At 47.2% G+C, this 23,620-nt stretch overlaps 1 protein-coding gene across 1 annotated transcript in view; it reads left to right on the plus strand.

Moving 5' to 3' along the window:
* The first annotated feature begins 6,425 nt into the window (after positions 1 to 6,425).
* SLC36A2 (solute carrier family 36 member 2) overlaps positions 6,426 to 23,620 on the plus strand; it is a 30,736-nt gene continuing 13,541 nt past the window's right edge. Inside the window, exons 1-7 of the mRNA XM_008067783.1 lie at positions 6,426 to 6,651; positions 9,841 to 9,931; positions 10,791 to 10,879; positions 11,406 to 11,501; positions 15,880 to 15,964; positions 20,577 to 20,795; positions 22,141 to 22,239. Of these exons, the coding sequence (XP_008065974.1) occupies positions 6,488 to 6,651; positions 9,841 to 9,931; positions 10,791 to 10,879; positions 11,406 to 11,501; positions 15,880 to 15,964; positions 20,577 to 20,795; positions 22,141 to 22,239 (843 nt within the window). The 5' untranslated portion in view covers positions 6,426 to 6,487. The remainder of the gene's footprint in view (positions 6,652 to 9,840; positions 9,932 to 10,790; positions 10,880 to 11,405; positions 11,502 to 15,879; positions 15,965 to 20,576; positions 20,796 to 22,140; positions 22,240 to 23,620) is intronic.

Below are 23,620 nucleotides of genomic sequence, written 5' to 3' on the forward strand. Positions count from 1 at the left end.
ATTGTAGAGATGAGGTCTCACCAAGTTGCCCAGGCGGGTCTCGAAGCCGCGGGCTCAGACAATTCACTCATCTCGGCTTCCCAAAGCGCGGGATTACAGGCTGAGCCACCGAGCCCGGCTTTGTCATCCATTCTTTACATAGATCTTTCCAAACCCCTTCAGTGACTTCTCAACACACGTCAAGTAACATCCCAGCTCTACCATGATCTGCGCAGCCCTAGCCTGCCTCTGCCCTCCCCTGGGCTCTGTGCCCTGCATTTACATGATTCAGGCCACTCTGGCCTCCTTTTAGCTCCTGAAACTCTTAGCCATTCCCTCATCATCATGGGCTTTTCCCTCATGCTTGCTCTGCCTGGAACACACTGCTCACTCCTCACCTCCACCCTCATCCCCCCCGTTTTCCCACATTGGGCTCTTTTTTTTTGAGTTGGAGTCTCACTCTATTGCCCAGGCTGGAGTGCAGCGGCACGCTCACAGCCACCACAGCCTCAACCTGCCCGGCTCAGGTGATCCTTCCGCCTCAGCCTTCCATGTAGCTGGAACTACAGGTGCACGCCACCACCCCCGGCTAACTTTTTTGTTTTATTGTAGAGATGAGGTCTCACCAAGTTGCCCAGACGGGTCTCAAACCCATGGGCTCAGGCAATCCTCTCCCCTTGGTCTCCCAAAGTGCTGGGATTATAGGCGGGAGCCACCGGCCCCGGCCCTTCCCTTCTCGTCTTTCTCTTCTCTTTAATTCTTGACTCAGATGCCACCTGCTCAAAGTCCTTCCCTGGCAAATGTCTCTAAATTGTCTCTTCCCTCCCACCTCCATCATCCTCCATGACTGTGTCAAGTTCATTTCCTTCAAATTATCATGAAAGTTGATCATTACAAACTGGGTCATTTTAAGCCATACACCATAGTTTATCTCTGTGGTCCCAGCACTTTGGAAGACCAAGGCCAGAGGATCACTTGAGGCCAGGAGTCTAAGACCCACCTGGGCAACATAGTAAGACCCTATGTCTACAAGAAAAATTTTTTAATTGGGTCATTCTTGTCATACTAAATCAGAGTTTAGGGACCAGAGCCAAAAAGCACTTGGGCACAAAACATTGCTTTGAAAATGTAATTCTCTGTGAGCCTGGCTGCTGAAACTTCCTGCTGGAACCTGAAACTGGTTTTATCTGAGGTGCTAAAACCACCTGCTGCAACTCTAAGAATGGTTTTACCCACAGCTGTTCCTCACCAGTCTGAGCTTGGCAGCTCCCAGAACCTCACCAGGCCCGAAGAACTTTCTCTCAGAGCAACATGTAACATATCTCCTTCTTATAAAAACTCCAACCTTCTCTTTGTTCTTCAGGACATTCCAAAGACCACCCAGTCTATGTGTATGCACTGAAATACAATTCTTGCTTCCCAAATCAAACGTTTTTAAATTTAGAGATTCGGCCGGGCTCGGTGGCTCAGCCTGTAATCCCAGCACTTTGGGAGGCCGAGGTGAGTGGATTGCCAGAGTCCACGGATTTGAGACCTGCCTGGGCAGCATGGTGAGACCTCGTCTCTACAATAAATTAAAAAATTAACCAGGCGTGGTGACGCACACCTGTAGTTCTGACTACTTGGAAGGCTGAGGCAGAAAGATCACTGGAGCCCAGCAGGTTGACACTGCGGTGGCCGTGAGCGTTCCAATACGCTCCAGCCTGGATGACAAAGGGAGACTCCAACTCAAAAAAAAAAATTTTTTGAAATTCATTTCTATATTGTATTTGACTTCAACAGCATTTACCATAATTTGCAGTTAGGAGTCTTAGTGTTGATTCCACCAGATTATACAACTTTGGGTAAATCATTTCCCAGTCCTCTGCCTTGGTTCTTGCTTATTGTGTATCTGTGTCTCGTTTATTGTCACTTTCCCCACTAGACTGTGTCCCTCACTAGACCCCCACTGTCTCCCCCATTAGACTGTGAGACCGAATGTTTGTGTCCCCCCAAAATTCACATGTTGAAACCTTAACACCCAATGCAGTTATATTTGGCGAGGAGGCTCTAGGGAAGTCATTAAAGTTCAGTGAGTTCATACAGTGAGGCCATGATGCAAAGGAGTAGCACCTTTATAGGAAGAGACTCCGGAGAGCTCTCCCCTGACTCTGTGCACAGGTAGAGGGGAAGACTGCATGAGGCCAGAGGGAGGAGGCCGTATCTGCAAGCCAGATACAGCTAGGAACACACCCAGCTGGACCTTCATCTGGGACTTCCAGCCTCCAGAATGATGAGAAAATAAACCTAGGTCGTTTAGACCACCTGGCCTGTGGCATTTTGTTATGCAGATCTAGCAAGTTAAGCCAAGGGTATATGTTTTGTTTCTTCACCACCTTGGTCTCACTTCTGCCACAGCACTTACCACACGGTGGCAGCAAGACTCGATAATGAGTGCTGAATGAGTCACCCCATTTGTACTGCATTTCAAGAGCTTGGGAATCAAGAGATCCGGGCTGGGTTAACGTCCCTAACCCACCACTGATCACTATTCACTCGGTGTTCCTTCCCTCTCTGGGCCAGTAGGTGAGATGGTAAGATTCAGCAAGATGCACCAGCTTGATGAAATAACCGGGATCGTTAGTTCCCTCTCGTGATAAAATGATACAATGCAAATGATTTCCCCCTGGGGGACACTGACTGTGACCCAGGCATGGTATTTGGTCCTTTTTTCATTTAATCCTCATCCTGGCCTCCAGACACCCTTTTCTGTATCATTTTTTATCCTGAGATGATCCTTTCAACGGTGGGGGGTTGAAATATTCTCTTTTTTAAAAAATGATGGTAATATTACAAAGGTCCTTACAGAAAGAAATGAGAACTTGCCCATCTATGCCAGTCCCCACGATTTATTTGGAAATTTGAAGCCCCAGTATTGAATGCCGTAAACTATGCACGTGAAGGGGCTTTACATTATTTCAGCGCTGGTCTCTGCTATGCGTTAGTCATAGTGGAGGAACACGAAGTAACTAAACTACAGCTTTAGAGGAACATTCCCACAGGCCTGAACTCAAATCAGAGCTCTACCTCTAGTGCTGCCTGTGTTACCTTAGGTAAGATAAGTAGCCCCTCTGAGCCTCAGTTTCCTCCTCTGTAAAATGGGGTTAATAGTAATACCTACCTCATGGAATACCCTTGGTCTAGAGCTTGGCATATGGATAGAGTCAATACATGTGAGTTGTATTATCATAATTTAGGCAAGGTTGGGGGCATCCCGGTCACTGCCACAGGCTGTGAGGAGGTACCTGGGAGAGTGAGAATGGGGAAATGAATTTCAGCTGGGTAGGAGTTTTGTTTTGTCTCTGGAGTCTCCTTCTAGCCCAGAGGAGTACTCGTGTTCATTTGCACCGGATTGTACAACCTCGGGCAAATCATTTCCCAGCTCTCTGCCTTGGTTCTCTGACCTATTAAAAAGGAGGCCATTGCTCCCACTCCATGCAACAGTGGAGCCCAAACCTTGACCAGAATGAGAATCACCTTAGAAACTTGGCAGAAATCCGAAGACCCAGATTCCTCCTTCACCAAGCCTGAGTCTCTTTGTTCCTTATCAGCTCTCCAAATGCTTCGAAACACACCACGTTTCAAAATTGCCATCAAAGAATGAGAGCCACAAGGCACTGTGTTTACTCTAAAGGACCCTAAGAGATTATCATCGCTATTTAAAGGCCATTTGTTCCACCCTCTGTGGAGATGTCCCGTGGGCAGGCTGTGCTCACACAGGCTGTGAGCTCCCCACCCGAGAAAAGCTATCCTGCATCCCAGCATCACACAAGACCACCCAAGTTCCTGGGGTCCTCACACCTTTGGAAGTCATTCACAATCTAGTATCCATCTTGTAAAGGAGAAAGTGAGGAGAGGGACAGTACCTTTCCCAGGGTCACCATAGCCACAGCAGAACCCAGGGCTCTAGATGCCTGAGCTCCCAATGTTAGAGGGGTTTCTTTTGAAGGCCCCACCCTGCTGGAAGGAGCTCTCTGGCCTAAACAAGCTGGTGCAACAAGTTGGGGGTCTGCAGCCCCACCCACCAACCCTGTAAATGTCTAATGTCCCTGGTATTCCAGCAGATGTTCTGAAAGATTTAAAGATGAACTTGGGATTCTTCTCCCAATCTGGAGAGGAAAGCAAAAACTAGCTCACATCTAAGTGTGCCTTGTTGCCTAAGTAGGAACAGCACTCTACCAATAACAGCAGATCTGAGGTTGGAAATGAGAATTGTGGAATCTGTAAACAGCAGGTCACAGGATGCGGCCTGCCACCCCACAGACCAAAAACACTGCCACGTCATGGTACCAGACAAGGCAATAACGTTTTTCAAGTCACAGGAAGTGTTTCGCTCAGTTCAGTAGAAGAGACTTACAGGATGGATTCAGCATTCAAACCAAGGGCAGTGAAGGGTCAAATCAGGTTTGCATATAGAAAGACCTGGCTAGAAAGCTGCACAGCATAGTGAGACCCGTCTCTACAAAAAATTAAGAAATAGGCCGGGCGTGGTGGCTCATGCTTATAATCCTAGCACTTTAGGAGACTGAGGTGAGAGGATTGCCTGAGCCCACAAGTTCGAGACCAGCCTGGGCAAATTGGTGAGACCTCATCTCTACAATAAACAAATAATTAGCCGGGCAGGGTAGCGCGTGCCTGTAGTTCAGGTTACTTGGAAGGCTGAGGTGGAAGGATTGCTGGAGCCCAGCAGGTCGATGCTGGGGTGGCCGTGAGCATGCCACTGCACTCCAGCCTGGGTGAGAGAGTGAGACTCCGACTCAAAAAACAATAAAAATAAATCAAAAATTTAAAAATAGCCAAGCATGGTGGTGCACACCTATAGTCTCAGCTCGTTGAAAGGCTGAGGCAGAAGGATCCCTTGATCCCAGGAGGTCAAGGATGCAGTAAGAAATGATCATGCCACTGCACTCCAGCCTGGGCAACACACACAGAGAGAAAGACCCTATGAAGAAGAAGAAGGAGAAGGAGAAGGAGAAGAGGGAGAAGAGGAAGAGGGAGAAGAAGGAAAGGAGGAGGAAGAAGGAGGAAGAAAGTGGAAGAAGAGGAAGAAGTAGAGGAGGAAGAAGAGGAGAAGGAAGAGGAGGAGAAGGAGAAGAAACTTGGGTAAGAAGAGTTTGGATCTGCTGAGTTCTAGCCATGACCTTCAGCAGGTTATGAGTTACCTCTGAGTCTCAGTTTCTACATCTGTAAAAACAAAATAGCAAAGCTACCCAGAGAAGTAGCCAGGCTTTGTAGAGCCTGAAGTTCATACCATGAGATGGGCGGGAAGGCAGGGGAAGGGAGGGGCAGTGGTTAGTGGTGGGGAGAGCTTCTTCAAGAAAAAATACACAAAATTACACATTCAAAATTGCGTAAGGGACCTCAGGAAGAGCCCGTGTGAGGGAAGGCCTGACAAATCTCTCGGTCGCTACCAGTCAGCAGCGCGATTCTTTAGTGGAACTCTTGGCACATATGTAGGTGCCAGGACCTCAGGAATTTTCAGTTTCAGGATGAGATGAGGGAGGGGTGAGTGGCATGGCTTGAGTGAAATGCTGTAATTTTGAGGAAGGAGGAAATTTTGGCCTGTTCCTTTGCACTGAAGCAGAGATAATGACAGAGAGTGGGAAACTAGAGAAACGCCCAGGACCGTCTTTAGCTGTGGAGTTCTACCCTGAATGTCATGTGTGACCATAGGCAAATCATACTGTCTCCTGGGACCAGTGCCCTGCCCAGTAAAATAGGCTGGGAGTCGTACAATCTCTTCTCTGTTTCCAGAAGAACACCCTCTACTCACTCTGTGGTGCCTCACAAGAGCTAAGCTGTGCTTAAAGGTGAGTGAGGGATTCTTTTTTTCCAACTTAAGAAAGGGGAGCTCCCAGGAGGGATGTCTTGCAGCAGATTGTGGAGCCAGTGAGATGTGGAAACCCCTACCCTGAGATGAATAAAGGGAGGGAGATGTGTAGGTATTTTCTTGGAGGCAGGAATAGGGTCATGGTTAAAAACCCTACAAGTCGGGCTCCAGTCCCAACTCTGTCATTTTCTAGCTATGTGACCTTGGGCAGATTCCTTTACTTCAAGAAGCCTCTGTTGTGTCACTATTTCATTTATAGGATTGAATAAGAAATGTAGATAAAATACTCAGAGGAGTGTTGATCCCTTAGTAAGGTGCCTAATAACTATTTGTTATTAGAATGAGCAGTGTCTCAGTCAGTATCGCTACTACTATTAAGTCCTACCAATAAGGGTGAATGATTCCTTTCCCTAGTCCCTCCTCCTCTCCTCCTCCTTCCAGAAGTCCTCTTCCACTGGCTTCTCTGGGCAGGAGGAGGTGCTCTCCAGGGAAGTGGGCAGGGCCCAGCTGCAGCGTGGCCAGAGCCAGCCCAGGCCCATGCCACCAAGCAGAGTGTGCACCTGCGTCAACTCCTTTCTGCTTGCGCCCTCCCAGAGCAGACCTCCTTGTCACCCTGAGCTCTTCCTTTCTAAAGCAACCATGTCTGTGACAAAGAGTGACGGGAGCCCCCAGGGAGCTGTTGCCCTCAAACTGGACCTTGTGCCGCCTCCAGAAAGTGCCAAGAAGCCGGAGAACACAGACTCCAGCTTCTTGGATGGAAGCCCTTCAGAGTCGCCGGGCTTGGAGAAGACCAAGGGCATAACGTGAGTGCTGTTTTCTGCCATCCGCATTTCTGCCTTCCAGCCTTGGACCAGCATTGGTGAAAACCCCGAGGGGGGTGTGTCTCACCCTCAGCCCACTGTGCAGATGGGGAAACCAAGGCTGCAGAGGTGCAGTCAGAGGCTGAGTCAAGATGAGAGTGTAAAGGACAGGAGGAGAGACATCAGAAATGCCCTTAGGGACAGAGCGATCCAGGCCTCGCACTAAGCCAGCCCCTGGTAGAATGGAAGCTAGAATCCAGTGCTGGTCCTAGAGCTGAGTTTTGGTTCCTGGTCAGTGCTGTGAATGCTGGAAGAGAGGCCCAATCCCTAACTCCTTGTAGAAGAAGATAAGTGCTGGGTTCGAAACCACTGACGACCAAGCACTCCCCTGTGGCTCCTTCCTCAGTAAGCCTGGCCTCTACCTCCATTAATTGCAGAGATGACACCAAAAAGTACAGTACATGAAAGGTTCTAGTTCTGTCCATTTTCCAGAGGGCAGGGAGGAGGAGTCATTCACAAGGCTTTCAAAACACAACAAAGAGGGACACCAAGCAACAAGGCTCCAGGTTCCCCTGTGCAGCACCTGACTCGCCCCCGCACTCAACCAGACTAGCTAGTTGACTTAGGGAAAAAAAATATGGGGTGCAGTGGTAGAGAAGTCCTGCCACCTTAAGAAGAAAGCTCTTGTACCACTGGCATAGCAGAAGAGCACTGGACAGAGAATCAGGAGGCCTGAGATGGAGTGGTGACTCTGTTCCTTCTCTAAGTCTTAGTTTCCTGACAGGCAAACTGGGCGACAGTGGGAATGAGAGGAGGATGTCTGCGGAAATGAAACCTGAAGGTGTGTGCCAGGGAAGGTGGTGCAGCAGGGAGTCCCTCCCTTATCCACCCCCAACCCCCACCCCCGCCATCCTGCTGGACACTGTAGAGATAGAAACAATGACTGGCCCTGGTCGGGTACAGCTGCCCTAGGGCTAGTCCCAGGAGTTGCCAAAGACAAGTGCTCCCAGGGTGAGCTGTCCAGGCCTGGGGGCCATCACTGCTGAATGGAGTTCTTTCTCAACCACAGGCCTAGAGGGAACCAACTAACTTTCTAGTCCTGAACTGACACGAGGTTTGGTGGCAATTTTAACTACTTAAGAATAGAAGGGTCAGGCATGGTGGCTCATGCCTGTGACCCTAGCACTTTGGGAGATGGAGACGAGAGGACCGCCCGAGCCCAGGGCCTTGAGATCAACCTGGGCAACTTGGCGAGACCTTGTCTCTACAATAAATTAAGAAATCAGCCGGGCGTGGTGGCGTATGCCTGTAGTTTCAGCCACTTGGAAGGCTGAGGTGGAAGGATCGCCCAGAAGGTCGAGGATGTGATAGGCGTGATCATGACAGTGCAGTCCAGCCAGGGCGAAATTGAAAGACTAAAGCAAGTGACAGCTAAAGGGGGACTCGTGGCTTGGGGAGAAACCGTGCAGCAGACTGGATGAGAGGGCAGTGGTGGGGCCAACTCACTGAATCTAAATTCCCACTGAGCGTCCTACCTGCTTGACAAGGGACAGGACAACTTCTCCGTGCCCAGTTCCCCCTATGAAATGCTGTCTCCCTCCTCCCGGGCAGTTTGCGTGTGAGCCCCCAGGCGAATGCCTATAAGCGCCGCCTGCCTGAGGATGACAGCTCAAGGTCACCCAGGGCATGAGGGCTAGAACCTACATCCAACTCCCAGCCCAAGACTTTGCATAACTCACCACACCATGTTTAAGCTGACTGAGTAGCCCAAAGTTAAATTCTGATTTCCTAAGTCCTTTAGTTAGAAATTTCCAAAGTGACCCGTTGACCCTTTTCTAGTTGCAAAACAAGCGCATCACTGGTGAGGAGGGCGCAGTGCTTGGTCAGCGCTGTTGACACCCACAGGGAGAAAGGCATGCAGAGACTCTCCACCCCCGGCCCTTGACTATTCTCTTTAACCCTTAACAAATCCGCAGGCAGCTCCTCAGGGAGCTAGAGGGTTTAGGGCTTTAGCAGAAAGAGCTCGGAGTAGTTCTTTCAAATACAATCACTCCTAACATTTACAGAGGCTCAGCAAAGTCCATATGCTGTCCAAGATGACACAAGTAAAGTAGTGACCTTGAGGTTTCCTTGCTTGTCCAACCCCAGAGACAGGCTCCTTCCAGAATACCTCTGCTGCCTCTCAGAATATGTTTCCTAGCTGGGAGGCCTCGTGGGGAATTTTCAAGGTTTCTACAGGTGAACATGTGAATCAGATACTCACCTTGACTTAACCTAGTTCGGGTACAGACAAGTGTGGAAATAGGGTTGTTTTGTAATTCACCAGCAGGGAGGGTAGCTCCCTGGGATATTTCTTTTTTTTTTCCCTGATGGTTTACACCTTGTCCTCAGGACCAGTCCTCACAGTTGTCTTAAAGAAAAGGTCTGAGTTCTTGTTTGCAGGAGGGGAGGCATGCTATTCCCCATCCTTGAGGCCCAGGCTGAGGGGAAAAAAAAAAACCTTCAAGAGCCCAATCCTGAATGACCATGTCTCACTAGGTCCCATCTGAGGACTCACGTCATCTGACTTATTTATTCAGAAGTCACAATGATTTCTTGTTTCTGCCTGCCCTTTTCTTTGAGTTTAATCCTGTCTCTATTACTAGTATTATGACCTAGGCTGGTCGCAGCCCCATCTCTGTGCCTCAGTTTCCTCACTTATAAAATGGGGCTGGTCCTTTACTCATTCTGTCTGGGCCTACCTCTGGCCTGTCACAGCACAAGTAGGGGTAAAGGACAAGGACTCCGAATCATCCTGGGGTTAAATCCTGGCTCCCCAAGATATCCTGGATAAGTCATTTAAAGGTCTCTGTACCCCTGTTTCTTCACCTGCAAGATGATAACAGAATCAACTTCACGGCCTGGACAAGAGGATTAAATGAGAGAATGCATGTAAGGTACATGGCATAGTGTCTCATGTAGTAAGTGTCCTCACGGCACAGACTGCAAGTTGGCTGCTAAATCCAGGACAGTTCTGGGCCAACCAGCATGGTTCACTACCCAACAGCAGGCTCAGAGGTATCAGGCAAGGAAGCAGGAACTGAGAGCGGGAACCCACTGAGGCAACTGACTCAGGTGCTGGCATACAGAGAGAGCAGCCGTTGGTTCACCACACCTTCACACGCCACAGCCTCACATCTTCTTCTCCTTCAGAGGGTTCCAGGCCTTGGTTCACCTGGTGAAAGGCAACATGGGCACGGGGATCCTGGGACTGCCCCTGGCGGTGAAGAATGCGGGCATCCTGGTAAGAGGGGTGTGGGGTGGCGTGGGTGGAGCCCTGATGGGTGATGAGGTTTATAATAGCCTGTAGTGAGCAGTCTTTCTGGAGGCAGCATGGTCCAGGTTTGGAGTCGACGTCCAGACTGGGTTTGATTTCTGGTTCCACCACAGACTTGAGTGGCCTTGGCAAGTCTCTTGTCCACTCTCAGACCCCAGTTTCTTCCCTTGTACAATGCAAAGGCTGGACTGTGACCAGTTTTCCAGGTATGCTCGGTGAGCTCTGGGTCTCTTTGGGGATGCTTCAGAAGCCACCATGAGCACACGTGGTCAGGATTCTGAGTCCCCTACACTCCACTGTAATTGCTTTATGTACTTTGCTGGAATGCTACTTGAGGTTATGTTTGAAAGAACAGCTGGCCGGGCAAGGTGGCTCAGCCTGTAATCCCAGCACTTTGGGAGGCCGAAGTGAGAGGGTTGCTTGAGCCCCGGGGGTTCGAGACCAGCCTGGACAACTTGGTGAGACCTCGTCTCTACAATAAATCAAAAAATTAGCTGGGCATGGTGGTGCGCATCTGTAGTTTCAGCTACTTGGAAGGCTGAGACGAAAGGATGGCCAGAGCTCCACAGGTCAAGGCTGCGATGGCCATGAGCATGCCACTGCACTCCAGCCTGGGCAACAAGAGTGAGACTCCAAGTCCAAAAAAAAACAAGCAAAGAAAGAAAGAGAGAACAACTGTTGCTTCTACAAAAGGACTTGCCAACCAGTTTGCTAGAAAGTTTTTTGAGTCCTTAATGATACCTGCACTACTGAACCCTCCTCCCGGCATTCTTCACAACCCCGTTCTCTTCTCTCTCCCCCTGCCCCTGCCTCCCGCCTCCTCTAGGTGGGCCCACTCAGCTTGCTGGCGATGGGCGTCATCGCCTGCCACTGTATGCACATCCTGGTCAGGTGTGCCCAGCGCTTCTGCCACAGGTGAGGACTGCATCCTTATGCCAGTCCCTTTGGTACATGGCTCTCAGGGACACCGCAGAAACATCCTACATATTACACACGTTTCCTTCTTAGTTTTCTCCAATAAGGCCAAGAAGAGAAGGGTCAGGGGGCTAAGGGTGAGGGTCCTTCGGTGACCCCGGTTAGGCCACTGTGTTGATCTGGTGGGCTCATCTATAAATCAGTCGTTAGCAATCCATGCCTACCCCTGCCTCGGGGATTGTCATGAGGCTCTGATGGGCCCGTGCATGTGAAAGCTACTGTACCCATGCAAGGCTGGCATTGTTAATGACTCTTTCTGCTTAGTAACCACCTCATTTAACAGGTAAGGAAAACAAGCCAGCAAGGCATGACGGCCAGGGGTCAAAGCCTGAATTAGACTTAGGTCTCTGCCTGGTGTTCTTCCCACTCTCTAGCTATGTCCCGCTTGCTCTGTGTCTCCTGACTTTGGAGCATGTGATCTGAGGTTAAACGATCCCCTGGCCACTGTTTGCGCTCTCTCCTACAGGCTGAATAAGCCCTTTATGGACTACGGGCACACGGTGATGCACGGACTAGAAGCCAGCCCCAGCGCCTGGCTCCGGACTCACGCCCACTGGGGGAGGTAACCTGTGTTTGCTTTGTCCACGGTGGGACGGGACACAGGAGACAGTGCTGCTGCCCGGGGTGGCTTCTTCCCTGAAAGGTGGCCCATGTGGCACAGAATGTCAGATATTCTGCATGGAAGGGGTTCACCGGCAACATCCCTGATCCAGCCTACTCCTTGTACACTTCCAGTGACCCAGTGACAGGGTATGCATCCCTTTGCTATGCAACCTTTATATATATTCATTTATATATAGACAAGGTTTTGCCTTGTCGCCCAGGCTAGCATGTAGTAGTGCCATCATAGCTCACTGCAGCCCCGAACTCCTGGGTTCAAGCGATCCTCTCGCCTCAGCCTTCTGAGTAACTGAGACTAAAAGCACCATCATGCCTATCTAATTATTTTTTCTAGAGATAAGTTCTTGATATGTTGCTTAGGCTGGTTTTGAACTCCTGGACTCAAGTGATCCTCCTGCCTATGCCTCTCAAAGTGCTGGGATCACCTCTCAAAGTGAGTCACCATAACTGACTGCAGCTTTAATATTCTTCATTTTTAAAAAAACTAAACTACATTTGTCCAGGTGCTACTATGTACCAGGCCCTGGAAATACCATGGAGAACATGACAACAGGGCTTTGTCTTCCCAGAATTCATAGTCCAGCTGTATTAAACAGCTTAGAACACAGTTATTTAATAACCACTGGGATTGATGTGATGAAGGGAAGACTGGCTGCCACCGAGCAGATGAGGAGATGTGTGTTGGCCGTGGGGAGAGAGGTGGGGGTTCCCAGGATGGAACAGGTGAGATTGTTTCTGAAGGAAGGCATCCCGGAAAATGAGGAATTACCTTGGGGAAAGTAGACAGGGGCCTGGAGGGCCTTCTAGGAAGAAGGAAGGGCAGGTGTGGAGGCTCGAAGCAGGAAGGTAGACAGATGTGACAGTTTCAATGGACAGACGGACAGGTAGCTTGAGGGCAGAGTCAGGAGAGCAAACCTGAGAAAGGAGCCAAGTGCCTGATCAAGTTGTACATTTTGGACTCTCTTAAAGGTTTTATTCTTTTCTTCAACGCAACCAGGAAGCCATCGGGGGGGGAGTTTAATCAGGAAAGTCATCATATTTCCATTGTGTGAAGACCTATCTGGCTTCTGTGAGAACAGATTGCAAGAGAGCAAGGGCAGATCCGGTCACCCATGAAGAGGCTGTTGCTGGTGTCCAGACGGGTGACGGTGGTGGCTGGGACCAAGCTGGTAGCAATGGGATGAAGAAAAGTTGACCTGGTCATGAACCAGATCCTGGAATTGAGAGTAAAGGAAAGAGTTAAGGTTGATTCTGACTTCTAATTACTTCTATTTTGGACAAGTTGTGTTTGAGGTGTTTGAGAGACAGTCAAGTGGAGATGTCACTGGGTATGTTTAGCTTTAAACCTATCTTTATGCAGGAGATCCAGAACGAAAGTCATCAGCCATGAAGACAGGGGACAAAGGAGATCTCTTAGGGAGAGGAAGACTTTAAGGACCCTCTGTTGAGCTGAATGGAGTCTTTTCCCCCGAAAATTCCACCTTTTAATTCTCAGGGGTGACACAGAAAGAGCCAAGACCCTTTGTCCTCTGATACCTGGGACTAAATCGACTCTTTTTTACAGACCCGCCCCCACCCCAACTGCCTCCGCTTTTGAGCCTCATCTAGATGGTCAAAGTCTCTTTTGAACTGTGCTGGCCCAGGCTGATGCAGTACTATTGAGGCGCCCCTGCCTGTGGAATGTTGTCTACACGGCATCATGGGCCTGACACTGCCCTTAGCCCAAAGCCCATACTCACATGCAGAATCAGTAAGTTCAGCCTGTGGGCAGACTAGGGAGGCCATGGGATAATGACCAGAATTTTTTCTGTGTGACCCTAGAGGAGACTTACATGCCACAGCCCTCAAATCCTTCTGCTTATTCTTGAGCATATAAAGAAGTTTTCCCTGCTCCATTTACGAACCTTGTTCCACTAATTATTGCTTCTCTCATAACCAGAACTCCTTTACTTGTACAAGCTCTTCCTCTCAGCATTTAATGTGTTCACCCATCTCCATCTTAAAAAGAATAAAGTGGGCTGGCTGGGCTCAGAGACTTATGCCTGTAATCCCAGCACATGGGGAGGCTGAGCCAGGAGAATTGCTTGAACCCAGAAGGTTGAGACCAGCCTGGGCAACATAGCTAAACCTCGTCTCTACCCTCCCCCAAAAAATTATCCAGGTATGGTGGCACATGCCTGTAGTCCCACCTACTTTGGAGGCTGAGGTGGGAGGATCACCTTGAGCCCAGGAGGTCGAGGCTGCGGCAACCTTGATGGTCCGTTGCACTCCAGCCCGGTGACAGAGTGAGACCCCCACCCAAAAAAATATAAATAAATGGACAAATACATAAAACTTCCTGTACCATACACCATCATAGGCCCCATCCTGTCTTATATTCAATGTATATCATTCCACGAATGTCTACTGCACACCGGCAAGGCGTCAGGAAGTGCTTCAGGTAATGGGTCTAGTGACGAAATGGCCACTGTCAGCATGGGAGCCCACTCTCTAGCTTCATGAAAGAACAGACCACCCTCCGGCCTTACTGCCTTCCATCCCACCCACGACTTTCGCAGCTCACCTGGCTTTACTACCCTTATCATTCTACTGGCTCCTCTTGGCCTTCCTTGCCCTAGAGAACCTTGGTAGCAGCGGGTACAATCAGCAATTCTCTCCTTCGCACATTCTCTCCCCGCTTGGCAGCTAGGGAACCTCCCCCACCCCCAGGCTCCCCTCCTACCCTTCTGGCCACTCCTATGCATTTGTCACAGCCCTCTTTGTTTCTGTTGAATGCTGGTGTTCACCAGAGTTCAGAACTCGACCGTCTTTCCTCATTCTGTCCTCTTTCCAGCACTTACCTGCCTTCTCAGTGCGTTCCCACTACCACAACTCAGCAACTCCAGAGCCCGCTGTGTGGTTGTTCCCTGAATGTCTCCTGCAGGGGCCTCAAGCTCGACACTTTAGACCGCGAGTGTGACATTTCTTCCCCTTCTCCTAAAACTATTCTGAGTTTCTCAGTTCATTTTATTGTCCAAGCCAAAGCCTGTGAATCACCTTAAGTCATTTCCTCTCCTTTTACCCCAGACGTGGGTGATCGCCAAGTTCTGCTTAGTTGTAGGTCCCTGGGATCTGTTACATGCTCAATTCTGTCACCCTAATGGCCATACCTTTGTCCAGGCCACTGCCAAGAATGCTGCACCTCATGAGTGAAAGAATTTTCTATCACTCCTCCCTGGCCTAGCCCTGCTCTTCAGCGGACTCTCCACGTGGCACCTAGAGAAATCTGCCTGCTTCCTCTGCCGAGATGCTCTTCCCTCCCCTTATCTTTCCATCCTCCTCCCCGCCCTCCTCCTTCTCCTTTTCTTCCTCCTCCCCCTCCTCTTCCTCCTCCTCCTCTCTCTCTCATTCTCTCTCTCTTTCTTCCCCTTCCCACAGGACTCTCACTCAGGTTCTGGTTTCTCTAAGGTTTTCTGTCTGCCCACACTTTATGGCCCTTTTCACCATGGCCGTTAATGCCATATTATATTTTGTTCATCTCACCCACTGATCTTAAGCTTCTGGAGAAAGAGATCATGTGTTGCCTGTGTATCCTCAGTGCCTAAACAGGTGTCTGACACATGGTAGAGAATAGCTGTGAAATGTTCATGATAGCTGTCCCACCTGGATACATATCGAGTACAAGGAAGGCGGCAGGGGGAGGTGTCAGAGGAAGCTCCCCACCAGGAAGGATTTTGTCCACATGCAGAGCATGTGAAGGTGGTTGGAAACCATTTTTAAATTTAATTTAAGCCAGGCGTGGTGGCTCACACCTGTAATCCTGGCGCTATGGGAGGTGGAGGTGACAGGATTGCCTGAACCCAGGGCTTTGAAACCAGACTGGGCAACTTGGCGACACCTCGTCTCTTCAATAAATCAGAAAATTAGCTGGATGTGGGGGCGCACGCCTGTGGCTCCAGCTACTTGAAAGGCTGAGGTAGAGGGATCGCTGAACCCAGCAGGTCGAGACTGCAGTGGCCGTGAATGTGCCACTGCACTCCAGCCTGGGTGACAGAGTGAGACTCCAACTCAAAAAATAATGTTAATTCAATTTTTATTTCTAAATACATATAGTTGGTAAATGTGCAGTTTTGTTACATGGATATATTGCATAGTGGAAAACATTTTTTAAAAAGACCTATCGTTGCCTCATTTCTTTGCCTCCTTATTGATTGTGATGGAAGGACTGAGGGTGCTTTTGCAAGGCCACCAACCCCTGGGGACAGAGGCAGAATGACAAGAAAGGAAACCAACAAGTCGACTTCTTTTACAAAATGTTTTCTTTTCCTCCTCCCTTCCAGGCGTATTGTGAGTTTCTTCCTCATTGTCACCCAACTGGGCTTCTGCTGTGTGTACATCGTGTTTCTGGCTGACAATTTGAAACAGGTAGAGTCTTCTAGAGAAAATGGGAGGGAAAAAGACATTGACACGGCTGTCTGCTAGAAGTTTAACAAATTGCTTCTCCTGTCTGGGTCCTCGCCAAGCTAGATGTATCAATGAGCTTTGCCCCTGACACAGACCTGCAGGTTTTCGTGGGGTTCCTTCTACCACAAGACCCCTTGTCCAGAATCCTCGGTTGGTCTCTAAACCCTGAGCTGGTAAGACCCTTGGATTTTGTCAATCCTGTGGCCTCGGAACTTAATCATACTTAAGGCTTCTAACATTGATATGGGTCTTGTTTTTTTTCTGAAAAAAAATAACTCAAGTCCTAGTATTTCATTAGTCTATTTTAGAATGCTATAATTGCCATGTGAATGTTTTCTTTTTTCTTTTCTTTTTTTAATTTTAAAGATGTTGGTACAATTCAGGGTTAGGTATACAAATGTTCATTATGCAGGTACCTTTGTTGATGAGGTGTGCTCCTCCCTCCCCTGGCAATTTCCCTAAACTGCCAATCCCACCCCTCCTCCCCTGGCAGTTTCCCTCAACTGCCAATCCCTTTCTTATAGTATTATGAGAATTGTTCAAGGTTCGTTTATTAGTGAGAACATATGATACTCTGTTCTTTATTTCTGTGATAGATCACTGAGTATGATCAACTCCAAATCCATCCAAGTTGCTGCAAAGTCCATACGTTTGTCCTTCTTTATGACTGCATAAAATTCCACTGTGTATATTTACCACATTTGATATGGATCTTTTTTTTTTTTTTTTTTGAGTTGGAGTCTCACTCTGTCGCCCAGACTGGAGTGCAGTGGCCGCTCCCAGCCACTGCAGCCTCGACCTGCTGGGCTCCGGAAGGCTACCTCATCTTCCTTGTGCCATTTTTATCTACATTTAGCTGCTTGATCTCTAAATTAACTTGTTCCTAGGACATCTGGCAGATCTAACCTAGAAGTTATATTGTAGCAAATCATAGCAATTTGAGCAAAATAGTATCACTGGAGCAGGGAAACCTTCCTCCTGGTAATAATGGAGGCCATCCTCAATCAAGAAGCTTAGGAGTAAAAATTATCTTAAGGACTCTTTTTCTACTTAGAATATTCATTAGAAATTCAAAAATGTAAAAAAGTTAGAAAAAAATAATAAGCATTCAGAGTTAGCATCTGTTATATGTCGAGAACAGTGCTGAGTACTTTACATACTTTCCCTATTTAATTGTCTCCATGACCTTGTCAGTGTAGGTATTGCGGTGATTCCCATTTTGCAGATGAGAAAACTAAGGTTATAAACTCATAATATATATAAGGCCACAAAGTTGAGGTTAAGAACCCAGGCCTTCTGACTCCAGAGCTCAAGTTCTTAAACATTATATTATACTTCTTCCTCAAACAAAACAAAATAAAATAATTCATAACTCAACTATTCATGGAGCCGGGCTCGGTGGCTTAGCCTGTAATCTCGCGCCTTTGGGAGGCTGAGGTGAGTGGATTGCCTGAGCCCGCGGCTTCGAGACCCGCCTGGGCAATTTGGCAAGACATCTCTACAATAAATCAAAAATTAGCCAGGCATGGTAGCGCGCCCCTGTAGTTCCAGCTACTTGGAAGGCTGAGGCAGAAGGATCGCCAGAGCCCAGCAGGTTGAGGCTGCGGTGGCCGGAGCATGCTACTGCATTCCAGTCTGGGCAACAGAGTGAGGCTCCAACTCAAAAAAAAACAAAACGAAAAAAACTATTCATGGGTATAGTTTATAGAATAACTGTAGCACTTTGTAATGTTCTTACATTTTGTGATGTAATTTTGATACTTATTTACTGATTTATTTTGAGACAAGTTGTCATTCTGTCATTCAGACTATAGTACAATGGCATGATCATAGCTCACTGCAGCCTTGACCTCCTGGGCTCAAGGGATCCTTTCACCTTGATCTCCTGAGTAGGTGGGACTACAGGTATACACCACCACACCTGGCTATTTTTTGTTTTTGTAGAGATGGAGTCTCACTCTGTTGCACAGGCTGGTCTCAAACTCCTGGCCTCAAGTGATTCTCCTACCTCAGCCTCCCAAATTGCTCCCAGGCATGAGCCCATGCCTGGCCTATAATGTAATTTTTGATAGTTGTTTGTTTTTTGTTTTTTTTTTGAGTCAGAGTCTCACTCTATTGCCCAAACTGAAATGCAGTGGCACGCTCATGGCCACCACAGCCTTGACCTGCTGGGCTCAAGTGATCCTTCCACCTCAGCCTTCCAAGTAACTGGAACTACAAGTGTGTGCTACCACACCCAGATTATTTTTTGTTTATTGTAGAGATGAGGTCTCACCAAGTTGCCCAGGCTGGCCGTAAATTTTAATAGTTTTATAATACTCCATCACGCATATTGACCATAACTTAATTTATCTTCTATCACTGGATATTTGCTTTGTTTCCCTTTGTTTTTCTACCGCAATCTGGTGTGGTGGCACACAAGTCTTTGTGCACCCCTCTATTTCCTTAATATATGTTTCTTAAAATAAAATTACTGGGTCAAAGAGTTTGTTTTGAAGGCTCTTAACACATGTTGCCAGATTGCTCTTCAGAAAGCAATCTGATATCTGTAGACCTATTGCTATCATCTGCATTTATTTAGCATCTGCATTTATCATCAAGACAAGCACTGTCTCAAGGAGTTTACAGGCTAAGTGGGTGTGTTCTAAAGCCTAAAAGTTAAATATCAATGCGATATTTTGGTGCCAGGTCAGGATGTCACTAACGACACATTGTAGACAAGGGCGGGTACTTACCTGCGAACTCCATGGCAGCGATCACTGGAGCAGGGAAGACTTCCTCCCGGGTTGCATTTGAGCTGGGTATTGAAGGGCAGCTTGGAGGAAAAGTGGCTTGAGCCAAGGTGGGGAAAGGGATGGGAGAAAACCTGGAGGTAGGAACTGCTTGACTGGCTAGGAGAAGGTTGGTTGTAGAAGAAAGGGTAGGCCATGGGAGAGGAAGAGCCTTGAAGGTTGGAAGAGCCTTGAAGGTTGGATAGGGCCCATTTATGGAGACCTTCGTTCCTGGCTAATGTTTCAGGTATTTTCCTGCTGTAGTGAGGAAGTAGAAAAAAACAAGACTAACAATTCATTGTATACATTGTTAAGTGAAAAAGAAATTTCAAAATAAAAGAGTGTATGTTATGATTATAGTCTTGTACATAATACATGTCACTCATGATACTGAATAGAAAGTACATAGATGAATATATTCCAAAATGCTACCCTAGCTGTCCACGGGTATCGAGTCATTCTCAATCCTTTTACACCTTATTCCTGCTTAGCTCACATTTCTCACTATTTGGCAGTGGGTTCCATTGATTACACAAGAAATATGTGTCAGTTACAGCCTGACATGGTGGTGCACACTTGTAATCCCAACACTTTGGGAAGCTGAGGCAGGTGACTTGCTTGAGCCCAGGAGTTTGAGAGCTGCCTGGGCAACATAGTGAGACCTCTTGTCTGCAAAAAATTAAAAAATAAGCCAGGCATGGTGGCACACACCTGTAGTCCTAGATACTCAGGATCCTGAGGTGGAAGGATTATTTTAGTCCAGGAGATCAAGGCTGCAGTGAGCTGTGATCACACCACTGCACTCCAGCCTGGGTGACAGAGTAAGACCTCAACTCAAAACAAAACAAAACAAACAAACAAATAGAAACTATCAGTTAGGTCATGCTGACTTTAAATGGAGGGTGGGAACATTCACCCACGTCTGACTGTGTGGAGGCGGGGGGTGTTTCTTGTGTATCACAGTGACTGAGGGACGCTAATGGCTTTTGCTGGATGGGGTCCAGAATACTAAATGTTCTGCAATGAGTGGTCCAATCCAGACAAGGAAGAATCTTATCATTCAAAATGCCAACTAAAAAAACAGCAAGTTAACTAAGAAACAATAACTGATGGGGTTTTGGGGTTATAAACAAAAGAAATAGATTCTGGAGAAAATTTAAGCAGAAAATAAGTTTAGGGGAAACATATCAGCTACCATGAAAAAATTTGAAAATGGGTCTCAGGTAAGTACAGACACCAGAGTAGCCAAGCGGATACAGATAACAGAGCTCCACGAGCAGTATCCTCTGGCCCCACTGCCAGAATCAGCCTCACCCTGCCCCATTTCTGTCCTTGTGCCACTGTGCTTCTGATTTAGGCTCACATTCCTGGAAGAGATTCGGAATGCCCTCGCTTGAGTCCAAGGCTGCTCCTTTAGCTCTGCCCTACGAATGTGACTTACCCTCCTCTCAGGCTGCATTCAGGAGAGAGAGAGAATTCACCAGAAATAATCGCTGTCAGAGGGAAGAGATGCCGGGTTGCCAAACACCAACAAATAGCCACTACACATTCAGTTACTTATTTTGTATTATACTTATGTATATTTTTATTTACTTATTTACTCATTCATTCATTCATTTTACAGACAGGGTCTTTCTCTGTTGCCCAGGTTCTAAATACACTTTAACTCCCCATGACACTTGGCACCACAAGGCCTTCAACTCTGTGAGGGAGTTTGATTCCGGGCAAGACACTGAGCCAACCAACCATGTGGTCAGAAGATCCAGCTTCGCCTCCTCTTGCTGTTCCCATTCCTTCTTCAGGTGGTGGAAGCCGTCAACAGCACAACCCACAACTGCCACTCCAACGAGACGGTGACTCTGACGCCCACCATGGACTCGCGGCTCTACATGCTTGCCTTCCTGCCGGTCCTGGTGCTGCTGGTTTTCATCCGGAACCTCAGGATCCTGACCACCTTCTCCATGTTGGCCAACATCAGCATGCTGGTCAGCCTGGTCATCATCACCCAGTACATCGTCCAGGTGAGGCACACCACCCCTGATCCTCAGGTAGGCAGGGCCTTTGTCTGAATGGCAGACCGAGCTTTAGTCGCCTGGGCCAGCCTCGAAGGTGGGCAAGTGTTCCTCACTCTGGCCTCACACCCACCTCATGTGGCATATTTCTTCCACAAAGATGACTCAGGGCCATCTCAGTGTTCTGGATATCGCCTCGTTCGTTTTATTTCTCCAAACACCTATTTTTATGTCAAATTCTGACTTTTAAAAAATATACTTTGCAAAGAAAACACCTCGATTGGTGAACAATAGACCATTCTTATTAGCAGCAAAAGACAGATGAAAAACAGGCTCTGTATCACAGATAAAACCTATTGAATTATCTAGAGGCTATGATTCCAGGCACCCAAAGTTAGCTGTAGGGAAGACAAGAGAAAAAATAATAATATTTAGTCATAGAGGTATAAATAGAGAGCCCCCAAAACCACAAGCAAATCTGATATGATGTGAGTTACAAATGTCTTTGAGGTTGAATTATGGATATCGATTTCCCCTTCATTTCCTAATTTCTTATTCTTTCCAATTTTTCTTTTATGATGGACAATGCTATGTTAGACATGTAAACCCTAGAAGCCCTTTGGGATACCAATAACTTTCTATGTTTGTCTCTTTGAGAAATCAAAAAAAAAGTTATATTGACCATGAAATTTAATAAAAATAAGAACTTAACCAAATATGTTAGAGTAACCACAGATCAGTCCTATATCCCTTGGGAGGCATGGATGAATTTTACAAAATTGAGTTTCCTAGTGACAGCCATACCTCTGATTCAATTTTGGACTATTCCAGAGGTTGCCCAACTAGAAAAATGGTTCTGTAATTATTTGCACATTCTGGGTCACAGGGTAGATAAGACACTTACTCCACACACTATTATCTCCGTCAATTTACACGTCGTTAAAGAAGAAATTACTTTGGGCTTCCTAGAAGACTGCCATGACTACCATCAGGGCCATTTCCAACACCCACGGCCACTGTTCATTCAAAGGTGCTCTTGGGCACTTGAGGCCGGCATGAGTTTTGTGTGTGAGAGCTTTGATTTTCTTCATGAGGTTTTTAAAAACCACATGCCCTCATGAGCTATTGATCCTTCAGTACTTTGATGACACCTCAGTGCTTCTATCCTCTGGCTCTTGTGTGTTGTACAGTGTTAAAATCAACTCTGATTGTGACCTACTACCCTTTGGGGTTTTCCAAACTACTTGATATTCAATTTCTTAAAAATGCAAGTCTCCTCTCAGAGTACTTCTCTCTTAAAGGAGTTCAAATGTGCTTTGAGGGTGATTCTCTCTCTGCATTTTCTCTCCCGCAGGGAATCCCAGACCCCAGCCGGTTGCCACTGGGAGCAAGCTGGAAGACCTACCCTCTCTTCTTTGGGACAGCCATTTTTTCATTTGAAAGCATCGGTGTGGTAAGATTTGAGTCAGGGTGGCCTTTCCCTGGCGCTATGAGTGGCCTCCTGGAAAGGAGCTATGAGCTCCGGGTCTGTGTCCCACTTGACCACTATATTAGGCCGGCCAGAAAATTCATGTGGGAGAAAGTAACCTCTGGCCTCACTTGGTTACTCCTGTGGTTACTCACTAGAGGAGAAAAGCAGATTACAACAGAGACACAGTCAGGAGACAGTTTTATTTTAAACGTTTATCCTCCTGTCAACATGAATTTCCTAATCTTTTAAGATGAAGATTAAAATAAGATAATTTAAAACTAAAGGAGATGATTAAACATAAAGGAACTTTAAACTGGAAAGTAGTGTATATTTACAGTAGATTATCATATTGTTTCTGCTTCCACACTTGAGGAAGGGTAGTGCTGTATATATATGTTGTTGTTGTTGTTGTTGTTTTGAGTTGGAGTCTCACTCTTGTCGCCCAGGCTAGAGTGCAGTGCATGTTCACGGCCGCCGCAGCCTCGACCTGCTGAACTTGGCAATCTTTTCACCTCAGCCTTCTGAATAACTGGAACTGCAGATGCACACCACCACGCCTGGCTAGTTTTTTGTTATTTACTGTAGAGACAAGGTATTACCAAGTTGCCCAGGCCTGTCTCGAACCTGTGGGCTCAGGCAGTCTCTCATCTCGGCCTCCAAAGTGCTGGGATTACAGGCTGAGCCACAGCGCCAGGTCTATCTATATTTTAAAATTTTACTCAAGTTTACCTAGTCAAGAATCACTTGTTTTGCTGTACATTCCTGTAAGTTTTGAGAAATACACAGAGTCATAGATGCACCACGATAAATTAATAACGATGCTCTGACAACAAAAGACTCCTTCATGCTGTTCCTTTTTGCTAACTTCTCCCACCACTAAGTCCTGGCAACCACCTTCCATTCTCTGCCTCTACTGTTTTTTCTTTTGAGTGACTCTATGTTGCCCAGGTTGGTCTTGAACCCCTGGCCTCAAGCAATCCTCCCACCTTGGCCTCCCAAAGCGCTGAGGGCCACTGTACCCAGCCTTTTGCCTATTTTAATTGGGTCGCTGTTGTTGTTGAGTTGTAAAATTTATTTATATGATAAATGATGTGAAAATATTTTCTCCTATTCCGTGTGTTGTTGTCTCGCGTTCTTGATAGCATCCTTTGATGCATAAAAGTTTTTAATTTTGATGATGTCCAATTTATCTATTTTTGTTGTTGTTGTTGCTTGTGCTTTTGGTGTTATATCTAAGAATCCATTGCCAACTCTACGGTCATGAAGATTTACCCCAGTGTTTTCTTCTAAAAGTTTTATGGTTTTAGCTCTTACATTTAGCTATTTTATTTATTTTGAGTTAATTTTTGTATATGGTATGAGG

The sequence above is a fragment of the Carlito syrichta genome, unplaced genomic scaffold (genome assembly GCF_000164805.1).
Source record: "Carlito syrichta isolate Samal-C Ts95f unplaced genomic scaffold, Tarsius_syrichta-2.0.1 Scaffold107891, whole genome shotgun sequence".
NCBI lineage: Eukaryota > Metazoa > Chordata > Mammalia > Primates > Tarsiidae > Carlito > Carlito syrichta.